At 40.9% G+C, this 22120-nt stretch overlaps 1 protein-coding gene across 1 annotated transcript in view; it reads right to left on the bottom strand.

Moving 5' to 3' along the window:
- The window catches only part of LOC131226211 (protein EARLY-RESPONSIVE TO DEHYDRATION 7, chloroplastic-like), a gene marked incomplete at its 5' end in the record, with an annotated part of 135691 nt that extends 132594 nt beyond the window's left edge, over window positions 1-3097 (bottom strand). Inside the window, one exon of the mRNA XM_058221984.1 lies at window positions 2202-3097. Within this exon, the coding sequence (XP_058077967.1) occupies window positions 2202-3097 (896 nt within the window). The remainder of the gene's footprint in view (window positions 1-2201) is intronic.
- Between the last annotated feature and the right edge of the window lie 19023 nt (window positions 3098-22120).

The following is a 22120-nucleotide window of genomic DNA, read 5'->3' as shown; positions in this document are numbered from 1 at the left end:
TTTATTAAGAATACATCAAGGTGGGCCCCACAGTGAGGGTTGCACCATCTTCCGTAAAGCCAAAGTCGCACGGAATCCACTCCCTTAAAATTTTAAGAGTTAAGAGCGAGAGAGCTTTCATTTTTACGAAAGTCTCTCGTCTTCTCGGGAAAACCTGCAATATGATGAGATTTTGATATTTTTCCATTAAAAAATCCAAAAATCTCTCTAAAACTTTATCTTTCTCTTTTTCAAATCTGAACCAAAATCCCCATAACTCTTAGAGAAATCGGGTTCACTTTCAAATATTCTCTTTAAAAGGGGGGGGGGGGGTTAGAGTTTTCGTATCTCGAAAAAATCGGAGCAATCAACAGCGATTGGCCCACTAAATCCAACCGAAAGCCACTTCCGCAGGTAGATCTCAAGAAAAAAAAAAAGAAAAAAGAAGGTAAGAGATTTTTTTCCATATATTTTTTATATTTATTTCAATTTTTTTCTAAAAATTGGGAGAATGATTACTATTTTTTTTCAATAAAATTGAAAATATCGCCGATATTTTATCGACATTAGGAAGAGAAACAAAAATCTGGGGTTTCGGTATCGCTGGTTTAGCGACACCGATAATATCGCCGATATTATCGATTTCTTGTCGATAACAAAAACACTGCCTGTAGGTACTTACGGTACTGGGTGATCTAGGGGACCATTCCTGAATACTCACATTATGTGAAAGCCTACCAAGATGGTGGAAGCCTATCCCAAAATGGGGGAGATACGGGTTGATGGGATTCAACCCAAGTAAGTGGACTGATCAACCCACTTGATGCATTCACGCGTCCATGCATCTCATGTCAATCATGCATGCTATTTTAATTATGATGTGCATGAACCATGATGGGTTCACTCATGAGCCTGACCAGCTGACGTTTTATTGATGGAAAAATCATACAGATTTAGTGGATGATGAAACTATTGCTAAAGTTTCACGGCAGGAAGGTAGACCAATGGACGATTCATAAGGGCTATAGCCCTATCTTGATGAAGACGAGTTAAATATGTTAAATCACTAATATACCTAGTTGAACTCATGTTATTCATTTAATTATGTCTTTAAATAAATTTTGAGTTAACTAACTGAAAGTTATGAATAGTTAGCTTTTGTTAATGAATTGTTTAATAAAGCCCCAAATGGGTAGACTATAGTACTGTGATTAACTTTTGTGAATGATATTAATATGTGAATTGAATACCCATAAATGATCGTGATGGTGGATATAGGTGTATGCGATTTAAATAAATGAATGTGTGATGTTTTCCTTAAGGTTTTAGTTTGGAAATTTAGTGTACATTTTAACTAAGCTTCTGAAAAATGATATAAATGAATAGTTTTAGTAACATAGTGTACAAGTCATGTCCCATAACTTAGGTATGAGGGTGCACACTGTGTATCTAAATTTCGGGACGTGACACCCGAGGATTCGACCTCAGTCTCACCAAGTTATTATTGCATTGCAGCCCTGCACTTGGGGTTGTCAACCCTTGGGTTCGATCAGGTAATCATGATTGATAATAGGAAAAGAGGGAGAGGCATGGGATAACTCCTCCACAATAAACACATAAAACAAATAAATCAAAGCTCAAATCAAAGAAACTAGAGTAAATGCAATGAAGGGGAATCTTTTCCCCTCTAATCTGAGCAGAGAGTACCGGTCTCCTTATGTGGTGCAGTACACTCAAAATTCAAAATGGACACATGACACATACGATCCAAATTGCTTATCCGGTGAGTTCCCTGTGGTGGACCTCTCAGCAAACCCCATGGACTGCGCAATCCCACCAATCCAACTGGTAGACCACTTCGAGAACATTTCATACCATCCATTCGCAGGCTTCCAATTTGATTGGATTATTAGCCAGATTTGATTGGAGTGGTAAATCATTTTATTAGCCAGATTTGATTGGAGTGGTAAATCATTTTATTAGCCAGATTTTCCTACTATGGCTGAAGTGCAGTGGGACCCACGCAACCATGGACCACCGTGACACGTGGAATTTTCCCTTTAAGTCACAATTAGGAGCGCAGGTAAACATTAAATGAAAATGGTAAACAAACAAACATACAGAAACCCAATTCATAGAAACTGCATAAACAATAACACAAACAGCATAGGAACCGAATAGAGTCAAAACACAAATCCATAAAAAGATGACGAATTCCTAACCTCTTTATCCTCTCCAGTGTTTCGTTGCTGACCTCCACTGACTTGGAACTCTTCCCCATCCTCCTCTTCAATATATCATCTCCCCACTTCAATCTCTCCACCGTCACATCACCGCACCAGACGATCCCCTTTATCAGCTGCCCAGACCCTGCCGCAATCCCCCGTGCCATGCCCGAACCGTACTCCTCTACATTCGGAGCCAGTGTCGTCCAGTACGCCACGGACTGCTCTTCCATCATCTCCTTCTTCGACCCCGCTTCCATCTCAGCAGGTGACACCCCCTTTGCCACTGACCCATCTAGCGCCTCTGATTTCTCCAAAACCTGTTGGACCGAAAAACTACTGTACTTCTCCAAAATGGCATCAAACTCTTTTAACAATCCTTCTTGTCCTTTCGACGCGATTGTCAGCCCATAATTGAGAAGAATCTCGGACCCATCATTGAAATCCTCATCACCAGAATCTGAACCGTCCGATGAAGGCACACGCAAGGCAAAGAAGTAGTGGGAGTCATCGAGCTTGACTGCGGCCGCATCTTTGGCGAGAGGCCATTGGATGACATTGCCGACGCAAACCAGGACGGTGATGGTGTTGACACCCTGGCGGATGCGGAGGATGGTGAGATCGCCGGACGCAAGCTCTACACTGCAGTGCTTGTCGATGAGGTGGACAATGGCGCCAGGGATCGTGATAAGGGTTTCTTCAAAGGAGTCGATGGGGGGAGCCGATGGCAAAGGATTGGAAGAGGAATTGGGGAAGAGGTTCTCGACGAGGTCATTCATGTCAACAGAAGGGTACATTGAAGATGAAGAAGATATGAACGGCGGAGATGATTCGATGGTGGGGTAGAGAGACGACGGCCGAGATGATTCGATGGTAGAGTAGAGAGATGATGATTAAGGATTTTGGGGAGATGACATTGTTTGATTGAAGAGAGGGAGGATAACAGGGTATAGAATGATGAATGAATTGAAGACAGTTGGAATGTGGGCTTTCCTTGGGATCCAAAGAGAGCGGGATGGCTGAGAGATTGGGAGGTGGAACTTATACACGTGTCACTAGCAGGGAGTATCAGTTGGCTTTGCAGGGTTGTCCGGAAGGTGTGTAAGAGGGAACATGGTCGTTATCGTTTCACGGTTTTCGTCGCGCAAATCGGTTAGGTTTTTCGGCATGACGACACTGTCATGCGAGTTTAACCAAACTGTTAAATTAACGTTTTCAGTAGGGCTCTCAACAGGCAGGGCCTATTCAAATTTCCAGGGGAATTGGATCGTATGACCTCAAAGTTTCGTTACATTATCTGGAGAGGTAATGCCTTTCAGATATTCCAAGGATGGCCTTCTGATAACTTTTATTATTTATTTAAGAAGAAAATGCTCCTATCCTTTGGTTCAGTAATTGTACAGTCCTAGAGTGAATAAGAAATTACCTTTTGTTTCAACCCCGGATTGGCTACTCCCCTTCCCACCAGCCAATGGCTAGTAATCGGTGCTTTGTGGGGCCCACCATGATTTATGTGTTTTATCCATGTCATCCATATATTTTACCAGATCATTTTATGGTATGAGACAAAAAATGAGGTATATCCCAATATAAAGTTGACTATGTTATAGGAAACAATGTTGAATGAGCGTAGACAATTAAAAACTTTTTGGGGGCCATAAAAGTTTTGGATCAAGCTGATCTTTGTTTTTTCCCTTCATCTGTGTCTGTATGACCTAATCAACAGATTGGATATCAAATAATTAGTACAGTGGGCCTTAGGAGGATTTTAATGGTGGATATCCAATCACTATTGTTTACCGGTGGTGTGGTCTAGCTGAGATTTATATACCTCTCATTTTTGGGATCAAGCCCTAAAATGATCCGTAAAAATGGATGAATGGAATGGATGAAACACATACATCATGGTTGGGCCCATGGCTGGTGATAGGAGGAGTAGCCAATTCGTTTCCCCTCGAGAACGTGTGACGTGGACAGAAGCATTTATGAGCTTGAGAAGGGCCAAATGTCGCATTTATTCACCTTTTACAGACATTCTTCTTCTTTTTTTTTTTTTTTCGAAAAAAGTGAAGATCTAGGGACCAATTGCCAGAGAGGGATATTGTTTCTCCTTGTCGTTTCTCTCATCTGAAAGCCTTTTCCACTACGAGGTTGGTATTTTATATAAATTGTAAGCATTTGCTAGGGTAAAGGAAGATCAGAGTGGAGAAGGTGAGGGTTCTACTTGTCACGTAAAGGGAGCTTACTGTAGGGCATACCTTGATCAAACCTCCACCATTAATAGTTGAAATCCACAACTTCACGTTTGTAAAACATCATTAATTATTTATATTTCTAACACTACCTGAAATTGTGGTAATGACCGCTTTAATAGAAGTGGGAATAGGTCAAAATATCCTAGAGGGGGGTGAATAGGACTTTATAAAATTTTATGATGATTTAAAATCTCATTATCATAATCCTGATTTAACAAACACCTATCAAGATGACCCCAATTTAACTCTAATGGCTTCCAACCCAAATAGAGAATCCAATCATAAGACTATCCAGAATTTAAGTAGTATGCAATCTTAGTCTATGATGAATGAACGATATGACTGTGTGTATGTGGGATGTGATTCTTATCAGTTCTAAATAATCATGTTAGCATGCTTTATGAGAACATTCAAAGTAAACACAAATAGTAAGGCGAAAATACCAATCCCAAACACAGTCGTTTATAATGGTTCGGCTACGTGCCTACTCCACTCACGGCGGACGCACTCAATCCTTGAGTGTACCAGATTTTACTAACGGAGGTTTTAAATCAGGTTCACCTCTAACCTTCACAACCTACACAACGTCAACTCTAGGACCTACACAAGGAACTTAGACATGTCTCCACGAGACACAAGTTTATGCCCCACACAGGAGCAAGGGTTAACACATAACACTCAGGTTTTATGCTCTACACACAAGCGTAGGATCCACACAAGGAACCTAGGGTTTTAGGCCACATAGACCAAAGATCCACACAAGGACCCTAGAATTTATGCCCTACACAAGTGCAAAGGTCAACACACACCACCTAAGTTTTATGCCACACGGGCTAAGGATCTACACTAAGGACTTAAGTTTATACTCTATAAGAGTAAGGGTCAGCACACAACACCTACATGTACTCTCCCGTCGGGGGCCTCCAATGAGGACTTGAAAGGGGTGAGAATCACATGTGACTCAATCCTATACAAAGGAATTATCATCAGGGTCTCTGGACTCTAATGACTTACAAATAAGTAGATGAGCCCCATTAAGTATGTTGATGAAGATCTCCTCCTTTGATAACAAAAAATCTTTAGCTCCCTTGAACCGTAACATTGATGATGCTCTAATGTATGGCGACAGGTTGGGTCAAGGTTATGTTGGTAATTCTCTATTAAATGATAATTATTGAAGAGACAGAGTAATTCCAAGATCTTAGGCATTCAAGGGATCCCAGCTCAATGATTTGCCATTAAGGTGGTAGTAGGAAGATTCTTGAATGCGAAAGTTCATTCACCAATCTACTTTATAGAATGTCAATGATAAGGGTGGATTAAGGAATGAACTCCCATGAGAAAAAGGGCTTAGGATAGATGATGTGTAGTTACTCTTTCAAAGCTCTCTCTCTTTTTCTCAATGAAGCAACCAATAGCAAGCTCTCCTTAAATAGGCAAAGAGATCCAACGGTAATAAAACAGTCAGTTTTTTATAGAGTTCGATATCATTAAGCCATCTTCGATATCATCGAATGCATCTTCGATATCATCGAACGTATACTTTCGAAGACATCGAGGGACATATCGATGATATGAACTCTACTAGCAATCATAGCTGAATCTCTTATACACAGCTCGATCATATCGAATATGCTTCAATGTCATTGGATTTCGAACTCCGATTTCATCGAACCACGATTCGATTCCTCGACAATGAAAACATGAGAGTAGGCCAAATATGAGACAGCTGGCTTCGATATTATCGATCCTCCCACGATGTCATCGTATTTCAAATGTCGATGATATCGATACCTAGTTCGATTGATCAATCTTTTATAGAAGATTTTCCTATAAGCTTGTTGGACATTCCATTGTCCGAATTCAATGATATCGACCTAGTTTAGATATGATTGATATTTGAATATCAATATTATCAAGGGAGTCTCGATTCCTCGAACATTTAAAGAGGATTTTCCTAAAAGCTTGCTGGACTAGTTTGGTCCGAATTCGATAACATCAAAGATCCATCGATATCATCTGAGTTTGAGTTCCGAGGATATTGAGGCTCTCTTCGAGTCATCGACAAATATATGATTTTCCTTAATAGCTTCCTGGTCACAAAATAACTAGAATTCAATTATATCGAGCCGTCTCGATGATCTTGGAGTTCGAATGTCGATGATATCGATTCTTCCATCGATTCATCGAAAATTTTGTCCAGAGATCAAGTTGGTTGCTGGACAGAAGAGGTCCTCAATTCGATGATATCGAGTGCATTCCAAGGACATCGATAACAGGTGTTCGATCATATCGATGTAATATCGATATATCGAGAAAGGTTGAAAACTTAGAAATTTTCCTATTTTGCAAGATAAGTTTTCATACTTAAACACCTATGTTGTTCTACTCATTTAAGGTTTTATATACCTGAGTGTTTTGGGACATGGGATGTGAGGCTTAATTTACCTTTAACGAGTTCGTAGCACACATCCAATTGAGGCAGACGCTTGAATGATCTTCCTGTGGGGCTCACTTGACTTGCTGACTCAAAACTCACGGTAATTGACAAACCAGGGCACTTTCAATATCCCCCTTTGTCAATTACGTAACAAAACACCTAATCACACCTAAAACAACATCCTAAATTGTGTGTACATGAACCTTTACACAATTTTACAAAGAGACTACACAGTTCACACAATTTTTAAAGTAGCTACTCCCCCTATCTTTGTTGCAGTTGCTCCCCCTAGCACTTGTATCACCAGTTGCTCCCCCTATCACCTGTATCACCATGAGATACATAGATACACACAGTTTTTCCTCATGGTGGGATTTGTTCCCCTCCTTTTTATCAATCATTGGTAAAAGGCAATATATATCAATATTAGTTGACTGAAGTTGAAACATAAAAGCATGGGAGAATCAAGGCAAAGGAGAGCTAAGATTTCTCAAAAGAAGATAGCAACATATCCGTAAATTGTTAGAATTCACCAACCAGCTCACAACCTCTATGGATATACAGTAATGATAAAAAATAAAAAATAAATAAAAAATAAATAAATAAGCAATCAACATTTATACCATGCATTCCATATAAGTAGAAGGAGATTCAAATAGATGATCAGTGAATAATGTGAGCAGATAGACTTGGCAGAGAATAGGCATCAAATATATATATTAACATTCAACCATCAAAATATAAGAAACTGCCCAAGCTTGGCAGTATTTAAACATCCAAACCAAAACAAACCAAATAAATATCCAGCCCAACCATGGGCACATGAAGACAAAAGTAGTTTCCTCATTTAGAGGACGAACACCCCCAGAATACTTAAACCAACTACAGTTTATATAATCAGAAGAAAATCATTCTATCCCCAAAAAGAATTTAACCACAGTGTCCCGATATGGCCACCCCCACACCAATCCTTCTTTCCACAACTAAGGCGCTCGAGTTTCGCCATCGGTCAACAACTCAACTACTTGCTATGTGATATGCTGGAGTACTTCAATTCTGTCCTCAATCCCTGTCAGATACCTTTTGCAGTTGTGAAGACGCTCGTCAATACCAGTTAGACCATTCAACAGATGACATTCAAGTTGATGATCCCGGCGATTTGTGATTGACTCGGGACTGTGAAACGACATGCGATTAGATCCCCATGGCGTTAGCGGATATGAGTGCTGATCATTCTTGATGCCAGGAGTCTGTGCAAGAGGACTATTCAATTGATAGGATGAATTTAGGCACAACTGTTGTGCCTGCTAGACTACATCTTGATGAAACCATACTTCCAAATGAATAGCATCGGACATTGCTGGTAGGCCCACATATTGAGCTAGCTTGCATATGAGCGAGGGGAATGGCAGTGTATCACAATATTCCCCTTTGATTATACGAGCTAGTTGTCCTATAATAAGGGTTGGAAGGCACGCTTGGACCTCATGATAGATATCATATACGACATTGAGCACAAAGGGAGTAAGATGACTTTCCTTTGCATCACATTGATACACATTAGTCCCAGAGATGCTATGGAGAACTTTGAAGGAGGGTCCAAGGTGGTTGACATGAAGAGTGTTTTCATCATTCCTAGGAATTGTGATGTCATAGCACAATGCTCGTGTTATCTCGCCCCATACTCCTAACCCATTTAAATTGCGTTCCGACACTGGGATTCGAGTTACTTCTAGGTTCAGGAGACAGCCAAGTATGATTGGAGTAATAAGTTTCATGTGATGCATGAGCTCCAATCAAATACATAGGGGATTATTACGAACAATATGGCAGCCGCTGAAAAACTGATGAATCAACTCAAATTGGTAGGGTCCACTAAGATTGGTTTCAACACTTGAGGTCTTAGTATCGATCCCTAGCGAGGGTGGCTAACAAGGAGTGTGTGTACTAACATGGGTGTGTACTAACAAGCTAAGCCAAAAAAAAGAGAGAGTATGTTTTGTCACCCTATTACTTCCAATAGGAGATCCACTCTGAATGGTTCGATTGCGCTGTTAAGAACAATGCACTCTGCTATTGTAGCTTGTTCCCAATCTAACTAATTGGGACGAGACTGACTGGTTTCTGGTTGCTTATTCTTTGACTTGGACAATTTGGAATGAGTAAGATCCTTACCTTTTCCTTTCACCATGGTTCTTCTTGTAGGAGAGGGTAGGAAGATAGATATAGATCAAAGAAAAACAACCAGAGAAGAGAGATCAAGTTGAAAAAGAATTCATGCCCTCATTTCTTCTTTATAGCAGAGTGTCGATGATATTGATATCCTATCGATGGCATCGAACTCAGGCTCATTATGATATCGAAGATTGTATCGATGACCATTGGAAAGAACCAACAGTTAAGGACCAACAGATATCGAGACTGATCGAATTTATAACCATTGGAAGGGACCAACGGTCAAGACGTATTCCTGAGATCCGTCGATGAGATCGATACTTGTTCGATGTCATCGAGTATGTCAAAAAATTGAAAATTATCTCTCTTAACATACAGAATATGGTTAAAACATGAAGATATACCTATATAGTACATGTTTAAACATACAAAAATAAGAGGACCATAGTCCTCAGATATGCCAATTCAGCTTATGTTCGACTCGACTTGTCATCAATTTGCACATAATCCAATTGATTTTTGAAGATTGCTAGACCTGTTTGCATCTAGAGGTTTAATTAGTATATCAGCAAGTTGATTTTCTATAGACACATAGTCCAACACTGTGATTTTTTCTTCAACAAGGTCTTGGATAAAATGATGTCTAATGTCAATATGCTTGGCCTGAGAATGTTGAACAGGATTCTTTGAAATATTGATAGCACTAGTGTTGTCATAGAAGAGAGTCATTGTTGACTGCTCAATCCCATAATCCAGTAGCATCTGTTTCATCCATAGGAGTTGAGCATAGTAATTACCTGCAACAATGTATTCGGCTTCGGCAGTAGATAGGGATATCAAATTCTATTTCTTGCTCTACCAAGATACTAAACAATTTCCAATATAAAAACAGTCGCAACTAGTTGACTTTCGATCATCTAAATTTTCGACCTAATCGGCGTCTGAATATTCAACAATGATGGTAGATGTTTTGAATGGATACCATAGACCGAAAGAGGTTGTTCCAGCCACATACTTGATGATTCTTTTAACGGTTGTTAGATGTGATTCCTTGGGATCAGCCTGATATCGCGCACGTGCTCCTATGGTAATTTATATATCTAGACGACTTACAGTTAGCTATAATAGGCTTCCTATCATACTTCGATACAGGTGTTGATCCACACTTTTCTTATTTTTGTCTTTGGAGACTTTGAGTGTGGTGCTCATGGGAGTATGATAGGTATGACCAAATTCAAGTCCAAATCTTTTTACTAAATCTTTTGCATACTTGGTCTGACATACAAAGATCCTATTGTGCCATTGCTTCACTTGTAGACCTAAGAAGTTCAACTCACCAACCATACTCATTTCAAATTCAGATTTCATAAGATCGGCGAAGTTATGAGCAGTATCTTCACATGTAGACCAAAGACTATGTCATCCACATAGATCTGGGCAATGAGCAATAAATTCTGTCTTTTGAGTGAATAGTGTTTTATCTACGTTGCCCCTGTAGAATTTATAGTCCAGAAGAAATTACGTCAAACATTCATACCAGGCACATGGTGCTTGTTTCAGACCATAAAGTGCTTTGCTCAACCAATAAACATGTTAAGGATACTTGGGGTCTGAAAATCCCTTAGGCTGTTCCACATAGACTTCTTCATCAAGTACTCCATCGAGAAATGCACTTTTGACATCCATTTGAAATAGTTTAAATTTCAATGCACATGCAATTGACATGAGAATCCTGATTGACTCAAGGTGAGCTAGAGGAGCAAATGTTTCATCAAAGTCAATGCCTTCTATCTATGAATATCCTTGAGCTACCAATCTTGCTTTATTCCTAATCACATTGCCAGATTCATCGGATTTATTCTTAAAGATCTATTTGGTTCCAATGATATTTGTATCAGTTGGCCTAGGAACCAGTTGTCATACCTCATTTCTCTGAAATTATTGAAGTTCTTCTTGCATAACATTTATCCAATATTCATCTTGAAGAGCTTCCACAACATTCTGGGGCTCAATCTTTGAGGTAAAGCAAAAATGACTATAGATGCTTTTTATTTGACGTCGAGTTCTTACACCATCATTAAGATCTCCAATGATTTGATTTAGAGGGTGATCTTTAATGATGGGTATGTTAGATGATGGTTGGGGTTCATTAGATGTGAAAGTTTTTTTATCTGATTTACTTAGAATGCATGAATCCACATCATCTTCTAATTCATTCAAAGGACTTCTTCTTCGTGAGGTTGGTCATCAACCACCACATTAACTGATTCTTGAATGGTGAGCGTTCTTAGATTGTATATTCTATAGGCACGACTATTTAAGGCGTATCCTAAAGAGATGGCTTCATCACTTTTAGACTCAAACTTACCTAGGTGTTCTCTGTTTTTCAGGATATAACATTTACTACCAAAGACATGGAAGTATTTCACACTAGGTTATTTTTCGTACTATATCTCATATGGTGTTTTGTTTAAGCTTGCTCTCAGATATACTCTATTTATTATGTAGCAGGCGATATTGACTGCTTCAGCCCAGAAGCTTTTGACCATATCCTTTTTCCATTCAGCATAACTGAGCCCATTTCCTGCAAAACTCGATTTTTTCTTTCAACAACTCCATTCTACTGAGGAGTATTCGGGGCTGAGAATTCATGGCGAATTCCTTTCTCATCATAATATTTTTAAAATCGTTCATTTTCAAATTCACCACCATGATCACTCCTGATACGATTTATGTAGTATCCTTTCTCATTTTGGAGTCGCTTTTCCATGACTACAAATTCATCAAAAGCATTAGATTTTTCTCAAAGAAAAGCGAGCCATGTAATTCTGGAGTAATCATCCACTTGGTCACTTTAGTGGGACCCACTAGGTCCATGTGTAGCAAGTCCAATGGTTTTGATGTTGCCATGGTAGTTGTCTTTTGGTGTCCAATTTTTATCTGTTTACCCTTTAGACAATCACCACATACAATCTTTTCTTCCTTTCTAAGCTTGGGAAGACCTCTTACTAAGCTTTTTGAACTTAACTTGGCTAAGTTTCGGTAGTGCATGTGATCCAACCTTTGGTGTCATAGTTTGGACTCGCTTTTCACAGCCATATTACATTTTGTGGATAATACAATCTCATTGCTGCTTTCAATTACGTAGCAGTTGTCACTTGTGCATAAAGCTTTCATGATAGATTTTCCTGTTTGATCTAAGATGCTACACACATTTTTTAAAAAAGTGACCAAGTGTTCTTTATCGCAGATTTGTGAGATACTAAGGAGATTATGTTTTAGAACTTCTATACAGAGAACATTTTTAATCTTGGGGAGTCCTCGTCCAACCATTATTCCTTGCCTAATTATTTTGGCGGAGCTCCCATCTCCAAACATGACTGACCCACCATCAAAATTTGAATACTCATACAAGTGGGTTTGGTCACTGGTTATGTGTCTAGATCATCCACTATCAAGATACCATTTTGAACTATTACTGACTTTCAAAGTAGTATGGATTACTAGGCAATTGTTCTGACGATTCGCACCCTCTAGACCCACACCATTTGCCATGATTCCAACTTCAGTCAAGATCACTCTCTAGGCGGTGAAGCCCTTAAGAGAAACCCGCTTTGATAGCAATTGAAATTGCGGTAATGACTGCTTTAGTAGAAGTGGGAATAGGTCAAAGTCTCATAAAGGGGGGTGAATAGAACTTTATAAAATTTTATGATGATTTAAAATCTCATTATCATAATCCTGATTTAACAAACACCTATCAAGATGACCCCAATTTAACTCTTATGGCTTCCAAGCCAAATGGAAGATCCAATCATAATACTATCTAGTATTTAAGCAGAATGCAATCTTAGTATAAGATGAATGAACGATATGACTATGTGTGTGTGTGTGTGTGGGATGTGATTCTTATCAGTTTTAAATAATCATGTTAGCATGCTTTATGAGAACATTCAAAGTAAACACAAATAGTAAGGCAAAAATATCAATCCCAAACACAGTCGTTTATAGTGGTTCGGCTACGTGCCTACTCCACTCCCGGTGGACGCACTCAATCCTTGAGTATACCTGAAACGCCTCAGATTTCAAGGGTCGAGCAAAGCTCAACTCCCGAGATCCAACGCATCACTTATGCAACATAAATAATGATGTTTAAATGTTGTTTATATCAGTGCATTAAATATGAGAGGGATTACACTAAATCGGCATATCATACTCCATAATTAATATAATTAAGTAAGCGGAAGACTGAGATAGATATATAAGGTATATGTACGTGTTTCACAACCTCCAGAGTATGCGTATATTACCGGGCCGAATATATACATGTTTTAACTCAAAATATACAAAATGACAAAATTTAAGTGTCTGACTAATCCATGTATCCCTGAAATCTTATCAAAGCAACACGAGGTTTATAAAGACCTGCCAGAGAGCTAAACATAGGAGAACTCTTCCTCCTCATCTGTGAAGTCCAACTCTGCTGTATATACATCTCCATTACTTGCATCTATAATAGAGTCTGGTTGGTGTTTTAAAACACCGTCTCAGAGTGAGAGTGACTGATTAACTTAGTGGTACTACAAGGCAAAGGTTAACATGTTATCAATTCAATCAAGTAGAAATGATAAAGCAGTACAACAATCATTCCCTAACTACTCTTATTAATGCAGGGATGGTATGCAATAATGATTCATGCCCTCGCATGACACTCCCTCAAGCCATTCCATCAACCATTCGCGCATGGCAAACTCCCTAAAGTGCACTTCCTCGCCAAAGCACATGCAATGCGCTGCATGATCGTGTTAGCTGAGTACTTAATTAGGCTTATTCATACAACAGATTTTGGAAGCTAAGGTACCTCCATTTATATCATTTACCCAATTGAAAGATCCATCCAAGGTCGTCAATCCTATTTAATCACATACGATAGGCAAGTTGTAAGGCATCACTCCTAATGAAAAGCAGTGGATAAGTAAGTTCAAGAGTTTATGCGCGAGGTCACTAGGGGGAGGCTCGTCACCTTAGCGCAGGCCAACAGGTCGAACACAATGTCTCATACCACCGTATTCAGCTCACGAGTCTGGGTTGCTCACTGGTCACTGCGGGGAGGCTCGTCACCCCAACGTAGGCTGACAGCTTGATCACAGTGTCCCATACCACCATGCCTAGCTCATGAGTCTTAGCAGATCGTAGTACCATTGTTAAAATGGGTCTTTACATTGGTAAGTGGTACCTTAGATTCAAGCAGTGATATCCATACATGATAAATACACAATACGCCAGTTGGTTTATTAGACAAGTTCAATTAGTATGAGCGTACGCTGAATTAATCGACATGGAGAGCGTAAGCACTCCCCATGGCCTAACCACTTCGACAATCGTCGTACGACCCAGATTCACCGAACTTATCAATGTGGTGAGACTAGTTCGACCACTCAAACGGGAGTTGTTACCAACTGCCTGGATTACGTTGTAGTTCTAATCTTACTCAGATATAGCATGTGGATACATGTGATAATCATATAAGCATTTAACAAACAATCCAAATACAACACTTCTTTGAGCATTTTATCAAACGCATGGAACATGTCGCCAAGCACTTACATTAAATCCATAAGTCGCATAACAGCGATATGATTTCATGAAAGAAGCCATACATATGATTAAGGAAATTAAGAATCCTATCTTATTAAACTTAATAAAGACTAACCATCAACATTTTTTTTTTCATTCAGACATTTTATAAAACACTTAAATTACACCTTAATAAATACATAGACTAAATTAGTTATAACATTCACTGTAACAATTCATTTCACAACATCAATTATAAAACATATAACACACATGGATCTTAGATTAGTAATCATGACAAGCACAAATCAGGATTTAACATTCATTCAAACCTTTCAACAAACACATGGAATGCATTTTCATACAACATAGTTCATACATGTGTAATATGTAGAAATCGACGTGTCTAAGATGATACAGCAGCAGTCAAGTCAAACATAAATCATTAGTTAACATTAAAAGCCTTGAAAACCATAACCTAAATGTTTATAGTCTACACCTTTCGTCAGAAAGCTCGATTCGGACCCGGTTCAGATTGTATGTTTTTGAAAGTGAGACGTCAAACACCTACACGACGTAATAGGTTAGCTAGGTTGACAAATTACCAACCTAGATTTCTACAACGAGATTAGGGTTAAGATTTCTCCTGAATTTCTACAACGAGATTAGGTTAGGATTTCTTACCCAAGTCGTAGTTGAAAACAATGGTGTAGCAAAATGGGAGAGGTGATTCAGCCTGTGGAGTAGTGGGAGTAAATCCCAGCAACGATCTCTCTATCTCTCTCTCTTCTCCTCACCCTTTTCTCCTCTTTTCTCTCTTCTCTCTCCTAGGGTTAGAGAAATTCGTATGAAATGGGAATGGGGTGGTTTAAGGGCATTATATAGGCACAGAACTAGTGTAAATGGCCCCAGGGCCATGGTATACTTAGGTTACAGCCAAAGGGTGCCTGTTTTGGGCAAACGAGACTCATCTGGAGGTTCATTACTCACCTATGGTATGGAGCAAGTTCTTTGACCATGGATCTAAGACAAGTTATGATTTTGGTACGATCAGATTAGCGGATCGACTGTGGAGGACCCGTGTTAGATCAACGGTCATTGTCGCTCGATTAGGGCCACAAGTATACAGGTATGTGTAAGGAAATTTCCCTGATCTACAGGTGACGTTCGGTCAGAAACTGACGGTCTGAAATCTTCAATTTCACCCGCAAGCGAATGGCCCAATTCACTTAAGTTTCTATACCTTTCTAAGGATATTCATGTATCTCACACACTTTGCTCAAGGCTCAAGTTGTGTATTTATAGATACTATTTGGGCTCGATTCCCATGTTAGTCGTCAAGCCCAGTAAGGTAGACATAACCCTATAGTTTCGGGGTCATCGGACTTTCGACGTGCGGTCCAGGTTCGATTCAGAATTTCAATGTTCTCCCGAGAGCAACTGGCTTTTGGGATTTCTCCTAGGTAATTAAGTAGTGTTGAGTCATTGCTTTTGATAGTTTTGGGTCTTGCCATTTCTATAGATAGTTGTTCAAGCTAAATCCACCGCCTATTTAGTTTAGTATTTAACTAAATTTCTCCTAAATTTCTACAAGATGCGATCCTTAGGGATTTCTGCCTGAGGTGATACTCGGGCCTTTGTAAGGATTTTTCTGAGACGTTATAATCTACCCCCCTTAAAGAAAAATTTCATCCCCAAAATTAGTACATTTTCGTACTCCTTGAGGATCTGAGGGTAGTTCTTATGGACCTTAACTTCCGTTTCCCAAGTAGCCTCTTCCTCAGTATGGTGAGTCCACAATACTTTCACAAGCGGGATAACTTTGCTACGCAGAACTTGTTCCTTCTTATCTAAAATACGTGTTGGTCGAAGTATATAGGTAGCATCTTCACTTAGCTGTACTTGCTCCCATTTGATAATGTATATAGGATCAGGAACATGTTTCTTTAACATCGATACATGAAATACGTTGTGCACGCCTGCGAGATGGTATGCCACCACACCCACTCAGTATAGAATCTGGAATGGGCTAATGATTCTCGACGTGAGTTTCCCTTTCTTGCCAAAACGAAGGACTCCCTTCATTGGGAAAACTTTCAATAATACGTGGTCCCCAACTTCAAATTCCAACTGTTGCCATCGGGTATCGGCGTAACTCTTTTGTCTGCGCTAGGCTGCAAGAAGTCGACACCTGATAATATCGATCTTCTCTGAGGTTGCCTGAACTAGATCTGGGCCAACCAAGCTCTTCTTGCCAACTTCTGCCCAACAATGTGGTGCTCGGCATGGGCGCCCATACAAGGCTTCATAAGGAGCCATGCCAATGCTCGCTTGGAAGCTGTTGTTATAAGTAAACTCGGCATAGGAAAGACATTCATCCCAACTGTCCTTGAAATCAAGAACACATGCTTACAACATATCTTCTAATATCTGATTCACTCGTTTTATCTGCCCATCGGTCTGTGGGTGGAACGCGGTATTGAACTTCAGTTGTACTCCCATTGCTTCTTGGATTCGAGTATAGAATATAGATGTGAATCGCGTGTCTCAATCCAACACAATCTCCATAAGAACTCCATGCAGTCATACAATCTCCTTGATATACAGCTTGGCTAAATTGTCTGTTGAGTTTGAAACTCTAACCGGTAGGAAATGAGCCGATTTCGTCAATCGGTCCACAATCATCCAAATGGAGTCATGCCCCTTCTTTGTCTTCGGTAACCCAGAAATGAAGTCCATAGATATGAAATCATATTTCCATTCAGCTATGGGCATGGGCTGAAGTAAACCAGAAGGTCGACAATGCTCGGCCTTGACCGACTGGCACGTGAGACAACGAGACACGGAGTCTGCTATCTGAGCCTTCATGTTGTCCCACCAGTACAAACGCTTCATGTCTCTATACATCTTCGTACTACCTGGATGCATTGCCAACTTTGAATTATGAGTAGCCTTTAAAACTTCCCTTCTCAAGTCATGACGGTTCGGGACGCATAGGCGGCCACAGTATCATAAACCTCCACCCGAGCCGACTCTCCATTCGAATTCTTCACTCTCACCTGCCCGTTCTCTCATCTTCACCAATAGTTCATCTTTTTTTGAGTCACAATGATTCGGTCATCAATAAGTGGTTGTACATGGATGTGTGCGATGCTCTTGAACGGCTCTTCTACTATAAACTTTAGTTAGAAGTCTTGCACAAACTCTACCATATTCCATTCTTCTATCATCAATGGAGCTATAAATTCTATTATCTTTTTATGGCTCAAAGCATCAGCCACAAGGTTTACCTTGCCAGGATGGTAGGAGACCTCAAACTTAAAGTTTTTCAAGATTTCCATCCAACGTTGCTACCTCATATTCAGGTCTCTCTACGTGAAGATGTACTTAAGGTTCTTGTGGTCGCAAAAGGGCTCGAACTCCTCTCCATAGAGGTAATGTCTCCAGAGCTTTAATGCAAAAATGACCACCGCTAATTTCAAGTCGTGCGTGGGGTAGTTTTCCTTGTGTTTCCTCAACTGTCGCAATGCCTAGGCAATCACTCTATCCTTTTGCAAAAGAACACAACCCAAACCAATGTGAGACGCGTCGGTGTATATAGTATATCTAATCCCCTACTCTGGCAGTACTAGCATGGGTGCGGATGTCAGCTTGTCCTTTAATTCCTGAAAGGCTACTTCTACTTTCTCATTCCAGGAAAACTTAAGATCCTTTCGAGTGAGTTATGATAATGATCTGACTATCCTGGAAAAATCTTTAATGAAGCGGCGATAGTAGCCAGCAAGTCCAAGGAAACTCCTCACTTCTATAAAGGAACCGGGCTGCTCCCAGTCCTGCACCGCGATCACCTTAGCAAGGTCCATGGCAATTCCTTCCTTGGACACCACGTGTCACAGAAACTTGACTTCCTCTTTTCAAAAGTCGCATTTTCGATATTGCACAAACAATTGATTCTTCCTGAGAGTATCGAAGACTGCTCGCAAGTGTTCTTCATGATCTTTCTGACTCTTGGAGTATATCAAAATGTCATCTATAAACATGATGACGAACCGGTACAGATACAGCCGAAATACCCAGTTCATGAGGTCTATGAACACAGCTAGTGCATTTGTAAGTCTGAATGACATCACGAGAAACTCATAATGCCCAAAAATGGTTATGAATATTGTTTTCTGTATGTCTTCATCCCTAACGCGCAACTGATGATACCCTGACTGTAGGTCGATCTTAGAGAAATATCGTGCCCCTTTCAACTGGTCAAACTGGTCATTTATCTTAGGCAGAGGGTACTTGTTCTTGACCGTGACGTGATTCAGCCGATGATAATCAATACACAACTGCAGCGACCCGTCCTTCTTCTTTACAAACAATACCGGTGCTCCCTAAAGGGATACACTAAGCCGTATAAAACTTGATTCCAACAGATCATCTATCTGCCTCCTCAATTCCTCCATTTCACATAGAGGCATGCGGTATGTTGGCAAGGAAATGGGTGTCGCACTAGGCAAAAGGTCGATAGTAAAGTCGATCTCGTGCTGACGAGGTAGTCCAGGTATTATTCTGAACACCTCCATGAAATCTTGGACTACAGGTGTGTCCCCAAGTGTCAGACCATCAACATTCTCCAATAAGGAAGCGTAACAACTTATGCGGTAGGGCAAACTGACCTGAACTGGGAAAGTAAAGGTCGTGCCCTCAGGTCCATGTACCGTCACCAGTTGGGTTTCACAGTCGATCTCTGCCTTTATTTCGGTGAGCCAATCCATGCCGAAGATGACGTCGAAATGATACAGCGGGGTGACGATCAGGTCAATGCACACCGTTTTGCTTCCTAAGTCTATCGGGCAACCTTTACAAAGCTTAGTAACGTCAGAGAAGGTCCCTGTTGTGGTAAGGACTCTCACCCTAACCATAGGGATAGTGTTCAACCCTAAGCTCTTGATTGTAGAGTGCGATATTATCGAAATAGTGGACATGATGTCCACCAATAGAAATACAGGTGTACCTTGAACATGGGCAGTGACTTCGAAGGCTAAAGGCACTGTGGTTGTTGACTCAGACGCTTCAGCTGCAAGTGCATGTACACGTGCTTGTTGAGAACGATTGGGTTGCGCTACCATAGGTCGTTGAGGCGGCCTATTTCGAGGTACAGGTGGTCTGTAGAATGGCTGTGCTGGTGGTGTGGATCATAGGGGTGGAGCTAAAATAGCCTGTGACAGCTGTCGGTTGATCTTCTGAGGTGGTATAAAGTTGTTGTCCTTCATCTTGGTAAAACAGTAGGTGTCTGTATGGCCTACCCTCGTACAATAGGGGCACCAAAGATCTGATCGCCTCGGTTGGGTTGATGGAGCCATTAGCCTGGGAGGTGAATCTACACGCGCCTCTTGCCGAGGAATGGTCAATTTGGCAGCTCGGGTCGAGGCCTTGGGCCCATCGGTATACGTGTCCATGACACCCTGTCTCCATCCTACTCAGCTCGCAAGGACATGATCACTAGCTTAGCATAGTTGGGAATGCTAGTGCAACACATCTTTGTGTGGATGTCAGGCCGCAGATCCTCTGAAAATTGCCACATCCCTATCGGCTCGTCCATCAAGATCAATGGTGCATATCTGGCTGGCTCCATAAAGCGATTCTCGTACTCGGCTACTGTCATCCCCCTTGTCGAAGGCGGAGAAATTCACCCTCCTCATTACAGTATGTGAGGGGGAAATACTTTCCATGGAAGTGGGTTTCAAATTCGTCCCACGTCCATATATATCCTGTGGGAACAGTTCGTAGGATGCTATCCCACCAAAGACTAGCCTCCTTCTCAAACATATACGTAACTAGCTCCACCTACTTTACCTCAATACAGTGCAGCGGCTTCAGCATCTTAGATATATAATCCAACCAATACTCTGCCTCCTTGGGTCAGTGGGTACCCACAAAAGTAGGAGGGCGAAGGCGCTGAAAGCGCTCGAACAAGCCACTCGTGCTCATAGCTATAATAGGCTGCATAAGTGGCATAGGCGGGGCCGTGTTCATGTTCTGGGCAATGGCCCCCACAATGGTAGCCAAAACTTACTGTTATTGTTGCATTAGGAGCATCATCTGCTCCAACCTATCAGGAGGAGAAGCCGCCTGAGGCATGTGTGGCGTCAATGTAGACGCACGGTTCCGTTTCGGAACCAGTGGTGCACAAGGTGTTGGCCCATTGTTGGGGCCAGTGACCGGCTGAGAATTCGGTATTGTCTTAAAATTCTGGCCCAAGCCAGGGTCCGTCTAGCTATCATTCAGGGGAGGTGCCCCGTCAATTGATCCGCCAAGTGCGAGACGTGCTATATTCTGAGTATTTTTAGGAGGCATTCCTTATATATAACATAGGGTGCAACATGTGTAAGATTTAACATAATTACTGACTTTTCCAAACATTCTACACATCTCAAATCAAAGAAGCTTCACGCATTTCATTTAACCAAAATTTTCACAATACATATGATGTAAAATTACGTGAATCATGACCGAGAATGCATGTGAGCTAAGCTTTATAAAAGTTTTAACACTGACTATTCTAACACCAAACTAAGCCAACTAAGGCTATTACATAGAAAAACAAGAAATAGAGAAAACCAGAAGACAACTATAGCACACGCCTAGTCCTATGACTCTGGCGAGGGTGGAGGAGCACCCTTATCCTGCATACAACACAGGAGGGTCTTCATGGTGCGAGATATTTTCTTGAATTTCTGTTTCAGATATGCCTGATTCTCTTTGATCTCCTGTTTCAGGGTGGCCTGGTCTCTTCAATCCTAGCCATACGAGCTTCCAGGGCGGCCCGATCATGGCGGTCTTTATGTGTAGTAGGAGGTCCCCTATCTAAGTCTCAGGCCTCCTCTCTTTCCTCACTTCCTTCTTCCTCACTGCCTTCTTCATCACCACCTTCTTCATCCTCACTTCTATCTTCCTCTTCGCTTTCTTCTTCTATTTCATCATTATCCTCATCGAGTCGGGCTTGGCATTGCCTAGGGCCAATGCCCATGTTGTTGAGCGTGTTCTCACTGATAATGTGCATCAGGGCGACGTTATCCATATGGAGTCTGAAGCCGAAGTGTCAGGCGATCTTGCAAATAAGTTGGCTGAAAGGTAGTGAGGAGTCTTCTTTAGTAGACAGTGCAGTGTTGATTATTGTGATCGGATGAGAGTAGGCAGGCATACCTTCTCCCCTTGTCCAACTTTGTACAGAAAGTCTACTATAAAATTTGTGCATTTGGTGTGATTGCTCCACTTAGGATACATGTTATACGTGCATATGTGGTGGAGTAGGCAAAAGTCATTTGTCATCCTATTTCCTCGCCTTTAATGCTTATGTTGGCCGCATAGGAAACATGTGGGGCGATTTCTCTCTCGCTCACTAGCGAGATTCTTCTCACTTGCATGTACTATTCCACGTTCTACCCCCATAATACGGGCCACCATGTCCACATTGA

This window comes from Magnolia sinica, chromosome 2 (genome assembly GCF_029962835.1).
Source record: "Magnolia sinica isolate HGM2019 chromosome 2, MsV1, whole genome shotgun sequence".
Taxonomy (NCBI): domain Eukaryota; kingdom Viridiplantae; phylum Streptophyta; class Magnoliopsida; order Magnoliales; family Magnoliaceae; genus Magnolia; species Magnolia sinica.
This window is presented reverse-complemented; position numbering and strand designations above follow the sequence as displayed.